At 32.5% G+C, this 6,610-nt stretch overlaps 2 protein-coding genes across 2 annotated transcripts in view; both read left to right on the top strand.

The window, feature by feature from the left end:
• The window catches only part of LOC111085061 (adhesive plaque matrix protein-like), a 51,833-nt gene extending 50,165 nt beyond the window's left edge, over window positions 1-1,668 (top strand). Inside the window, exon 2 of the mRNA XM_022382139.1 lies at window positions 986-1,668. Within this exon, the coding sequence (XP_022237847.1) occupies window positions 986-1,668 (683 nt within the window). The remainder of the gene's footprint in view (window positions 1-985) is intronic.
• Window positions 1-6,610, top strand: part of LOC106478313 (sprouty-related, EVH1 domain-containing protein 2-like) — a 179,959-nt gene that overhangs the window by 17,436 nt on the left and 155,913 nt on the right. The window lies entirely within an intron of this gene.

Genomic DNA, 6,610 nt, shown 5'->3' with positions numbered 1-6,610 from the left:
TTACACATAACTTACAAAAGTAACAAGTTTTCATATCCAGGAACAACTTGGAATACGTCAAAAAAAAAAAAAAAGCAAAATACTAACATAATGAACAAAAATAAATAAAATATTTATATTCCGTTATTAACATACATTCTGCAATAGCACAAAACAAAATTAAAATTCTAAGATAAATACACATTTATTCAAAATTGACTAATAAATACTTAATTGCATTATTAGTCAATATATTATTTTTAAACTTTAATATAAACTCATAAATATTTCTGACCCGAATATCATCGAAAATCTTGATTACTACAAATAAGTTACATATAGCTCATGTCTTTGTAATGGAATACTATCTCTCCTGTGCATTATGACCTACTACACTGACGCGACACATTCTTTTTAAAGTGATACACGTATAACGCATCTGTGCAGTATGAAAAATTGGAATTATATTGGAAATATGATACATAACTCATGCATAACATAATTCTGTACGATACAACACACTACTCTGACGTGGCACACTCAAGTGAGTATGAAATGAAACATCGTTTCTCAGCGTGTGAACCAAGGAAGGCGTAATTCATATAAACGTGTGAATATGTTTAAACCAGTTTGAACCAAGGAAGACGTAATTCATATAAACGTGTGAATATGTTTAAACCAGTTTGAACCAAGGAAGACGTAATTCATATAAACGTGTGGATATGTTTAAACCAGTTTGATAGAAAATTATATTTGCCGAAAAGTTTACAATACAGATGTTAACGTCGTTTTTAAGTTCAACTTCTGCTAAAAATATACAATTTTTATGTAGTTTTCTTTGTTAATTTAATAAATGTTTCAAACTAATGTTTTAAACTAAGGCTAGTAACTTTGTATTCTAAAAAGTGTCTGTTACAATAAAATTCCACTCAAATATTGAAAGACATTTTTCTCAAATGAAACTTGAAAACAAACTTTTTTGTTTACTACTGTTTACGCCATTTAGCTCAACCAGAGCAGTTTACTGTTGCTGACGTTCACAGAAAACCCAGTCATTCACCAGTACAGTTAACTGCTGCTGCAGTTCATAGAAAACCTAACTGTTCACCAGTACAGTTAACTGATGCTGTTGTTCACACAAAGCCTAACTATTCACCAGTACAGTTAACTGATGCTGTTGTTCACACAAAGCCTAACTATTTACCAGTACAGTTAACTGATGCTGTTGTTCACACAAAGCCTGACTATTCACCAGTACAGTTAACTGATGTTGTTGTCCACATAAAACCTAACTATTCACCAGTACAGTTAACTGATGCTGTTGTTCACACAAAACCTAACTATTCACCGGTACAGTTAACTGATGCTGTTGTTCACACAAAACCTAACTATTCACCAGTACAGTTAACTGATGCTGTTGTTCACACAAAGCCTGACTATTCACCAGTACAGTTAACTGATGCTGTTGTTCACACAAAGCCTAACTATTCACCAGTACAGTTAACTGATGCTGTTGTTCACATAAAACCTAACTATTCACCAGTACAGTTAACTGATGCTGTTGTTCACACAAAGCCTAACTATTCACCAGTACAGTTAACTGATGCTGTTGTTCACACAAAGCCTAACTATTCACCAGTACAGTTAACTGCTATTGCTCTTCACAAACCTAACTATTCACCATCATAGTTTCTTACTAGAGCTAAATTTTACCTTTACCTTGACTGTTCCATATCTTTAAAAGATTATTAGATGTTAAAGCAAAGTGTTATAAGTAAGCCTAGAAACAATCAGTAAAATGGACGTCCTTCTTATCAGCGTGTTCGATTTTTTGTCCTATTTCTTGTCTAGAAATCTCGGGTGTACGATATACGTTGTCCTTTCCCAACGTCTTCTTATTTACTTTGGTTAATTAATACAAAATCAAACTCGAAGGACAAAGTAGAAAATTATTGCATCAATATTTTAAATAGAAATTACACCTTTTACACCGTTTTTGGCCTTTCAAATGATAGAGTAATTTTACCCTGAGAGGATCTTAAATACGAACGAAAAAGGCACATATCAAAATTATCTAAATGTATATTACTTTACACATCAAGGAGTTTAATTATTTTACCGTTTGGTTTTCAGGAAACTAGAAATTGTTTAAAGTTGATACATATTTTTGAGCCTGATCATGTTTTTTATTATTATACCTATAGAGGAATGTAAGTCTGTGGTGCGCACACTGTGAGGCGCGCAAATGTGACTGTAGGAACATACCAATTATATATGAAAGTACAAATTAAAAACAAAGGAGTTTGAAGAACTGCCGTACAAATATTACTAATGTTAATAACATAGTAACAAAAATTAACATGGAAAAGAAACATGTACAGTATAAATACATATAGGTTATACCGGGTGCGGGAAGGGCGGAGCAAAACGCATAACAGTTTGCGCACTCCTGATATAAAGAACAAAAGACTAAAATACTGAATTTTTTAAACATCTCACACGTATAACCTGCTGTCAAACTATATCAACTTAAGTGATATAGTAAAGACTGAGCTGTTGAACTGTTTAATTTATTATAATATAATGTTACCATTAAAAATGCCATCGGCTCATGAAATAAAAAAAAACTCATTAACGTTTTGCTGCTGTCACAAGTATTGAACCTTTTTAACTCATTATATCATGTATAGTGGCTACTAAGTTTCAGAGTCTAACTTTTAAAAGTCGATTTTTTAAGTCAATTTGTGCGAACACAAACATTACACTTTAAAACTTTTGTTTTACAGGCTTTTATTTTAACGACGATGAAGTGAATATAAAGGTGTTGTTTCCTTAACTTCGCCCAAAGCTACTCGAGGGCAATCTTCTCACCTGCAATGACTGGCAGAGGTTATCCAACAGTGCCACTTTCATTTCTTTTGATCTGGTTGTCAGAGGTCTTGGTCAGAGCTGAGACTGTTGTATAGTACTTTAGATGACAACAGTCCGGGAGTTCTGTAGAGACTTTTCTACACGGTCTCAGACTTGCCAGGCACCAATCCACATTAGGAATCCTCAGTCATCCTTGCTTCTCTTGTTCTGAGATTGATGCTCAGGGATTAGCCTCACGTTACAATGCACCCCGCGATTGAAAAAGCAAGCATGTTCGGTTACAAGATTCGATCCCGTGAGCCACAACTTGCCAGTCGAGTGCCACAACGACCTTGCCAGTCTCTTAAATATGTGCACGGGATAGGGTTTGATAGTAAATTTATTTCTCGCTCAGAAGCGAATTGCTCAATAGAACAACAAATCTTTTATCTTGTTATTTTTGTCTCTAGCTTTTGACAGGTCCATTTCAAGTTATTCCTCCCAAAAAGTGCGTATTACGTTAAAACATTCTTCCTGATGTAAAAACAACAACAACAAAAAAAACGGTTTTCTCTCGCGGGTTATGACTGAAATCTAGAAACAAGATCACAACTACTTTACAAATGCAAGTGTTTAAATGATTCAGTATATATTTAAACAGCTATGATCAATTAACGTTGTATTAACTTTAAAACACGACGGATATAGGCCCAAATTTTCGTCCATTTGTGGTAAGATTATTTCAGTGTACTTCAATCAATAAGTTCACTTCAACTAACTTTATACTAACATCGTATCGAAGAATGTCACATCTTCGAGTATACAACTTATTGGTATTGGAGATTAGCTGTTTTCTAAGATTTCATCACTCGAGGACAGTACTTAGAAACATTAATTTAAAGAAAATTTATGTTATTAAAACCTATTTGACCTACAAGATCTGTTATCATTTCTTCACTGAAAAGGAGAGTTTCGGAGAAACACGTGAAACATGTAGGAACAGCACTTGTGAAAATGTCAACCTATATATAATTTATCACTAATCTTCTAATGTGTACTCCAAGTATTCTCTTTAGCAAATTCGCCTTGTGCTGTCGAAATCTCCACCAGTAAAAGAACACGAAGTGTATAGATATGCTTTTATAAGTCGGCAGACTTCTTGTCATTTATAAACAGCCGCGAGTACTTTTTCAAAAGTATCTAATACATTAATCAGAAACGACCTAAATTTACCCTCATCCATTAATATATGTTTAGGAATGAAAAATATAATAAAAATTATGAACGAGGAGTTTACAGTTAGTAAGGACGTATAAGTTAAAAGTAACATGTACATGTATATAGCAATGCCTTACTTATGTGACAATATTGTTGCATGTAGTTCTATTAAGGATAAACCTTTGTTGGATCATATAATTTTTCACAATTTTTTACTGAGAAATAACGTTACTCTTCGGTATACTTTGTAAAGCTATAGATTTTAAAGTTTTGTGAAAAACATGAAAATGTTACTTCAAGGTGAATATTTAAGAAAACAGGATGGGAAAAAATATTCTTGCTCTGATGATATTAAGCATTGCAAGGCATATACATTCCATGTATGAAATGACATTGATATTCCACTCATGGACCACGGACTCGAATTTTTACGCTTTATATGTGATCCTTTGTGCTAACTCTTTTATCAAAATATGTATAAAATTGAGCATTCAGAGACGTAGAGATACATATAGGAAATGAAACACTGAAAGGCATATACATACATGTATGTGTTCAAGCATTCTAAGATATAAACACACATGTATGGAATTAAGCATTGAAAGACATATACAATTACGTAAGAAATCAAGTATTGAATTGAGACGGATATTCATGGACGTCTGAAATCAAGCATTTCAATACATACATACAGGTATGAAATTAATCGTTCATAAAAATATGTACTGTAAAATATATCGTTCATAAAAACACGACCTATGGAATCTATCGTACAAGTATTTAATAACGATAGATTCCACACTACAAGTACTTATGAACGATAGATTCCACACTACAAGTACTTATGAACGATAGATTCCACACTACAAGTACTTATGAATGATAGATTCCACAGTACAAGTATTTAATAACGATAGATTCCACACTACAAGTACTTATGAACGATAGATTCCACACTACAAGTATTTATAAACGATAGATTCCACAGTACAAGTATTTATGAACGATAGAATTTACAATACATATTTTTATTAACGATAGATTCGACAGTACAACTATTTAAGAACGATAGATTTCACACTACAAGTACTTATGAACGATAGATTCCACACTACAAGTACTTATGAACGATAGATTCCACACTACAAGTACTTATGAATGATAGATTCCACAGTACAAGTATTTAATAACGATAGATTCCACACTACAAGTACTTATGAACGATAGATTCCACACTACAAGTATTTATAAACGATAGATTCCACAGTACAAGTATTTATGAACGATAGATTCCACACTACAAGTATTTATAAACGATAGATTCCACAGTACAAGTATTTATGAACGATAGAATTTACAATACATATTTTTATTAACGATAGATTCGACAGTACAACTATTTAAGAACGATAGATTTCATACTACAAGTACTTATGAACGATAGATTCCACACTACAAGTATTTATGAACGATAGATTCGACAGTACAAGTACTTATGAACGATAGATTCCACACTACAAGTACTTATGAACGATAGATTCCAAAGTACAAGTATTTATGAACGATAGATTCGACAGTACAAGTATTTATGAACGATAGATTCTACAGTACAGCTATTTAAGGATGATAAATTCTACACTACAAGTATTTATGAACGATAGATTCCACAGTACAAGTATTTATGAACGATAGATTCGACAGTACAAGTACTTATGAACGATAGATTCCACACTACAAGTACTTATGAACGATAGATTCCACAGTACAAGTATTTATGAACGATAGATTCCACAGTACAGCTATTTAAGGATAATAAATTCCACAGTACAAGTATTTATGAATGATAGATTCTACAGTACAGCTATATAAGGATGATAAATTCTACGGTACAAGTAGTTATGAATGATAGATTCCACACTACAAGTACTTATGAATGATAGATTCCACAGTACAAGTACTTATGAATGATAGATTCGACAGTACAAGTACTTATGAACGATAGATTCCACACTACAAGTACTTATGAACGATAGATTCCACAGTACAAGTATTTATGAACGATAGATTCTACAGTACAGCTATTTAAGGATGATAAATTCTACACTACAAGTACTTATGAACGATAGATTCGACAGTACAAGTACTTATGAACGATAAATTCCACAGTACAAGTATTTATGAACGATAGATTCTACAGTACAGCTATTTAAGGATGATAAATTCTACGGTACAAGTAGTTATGAACGATAGATTCCACAGTACAAGTACTTATGAATGATAGATTCGACAGTACAAGTACTTATGAACGATAGATTCTACACTACAAGTATTATGAACGATAGATTCCACAGTACAAGTATTTATGAACGATAGATTCTACAGTACAGCTATTTAAGGATGATAAATTCCACAGTACAAGTATTTATGAACGATATATTCTACAGTACAGCTATTTAAGGATGATAAATTCTACGGTACAAGTAGTTATGAACGATAGATTCCACAGTACAGCTATTTAAGGATGATAAATTCCACAGTACAAGTATTTATGAATGATAGATTC

Source organism: Limulus polyphemus, unplaced genomic scaffold, assembly GCF_000517525.1.
Source record: "Limulus polyphemus unplaced genomic scaffold, Limulus_polyphemus-2.1.2 Scaffold10, whole genome shotgun sequence".
Classification (NCBI taxonomy): domain Eukaryota; kingdom Metazoa; phylum Arthropoda; class Merostomata; order Xiphosura; family Limulidae; genus Limulus; species Limulus polyphemus.
This window is presented reverse-complemented; position numbering and strand designations above follow the sequence as displayed.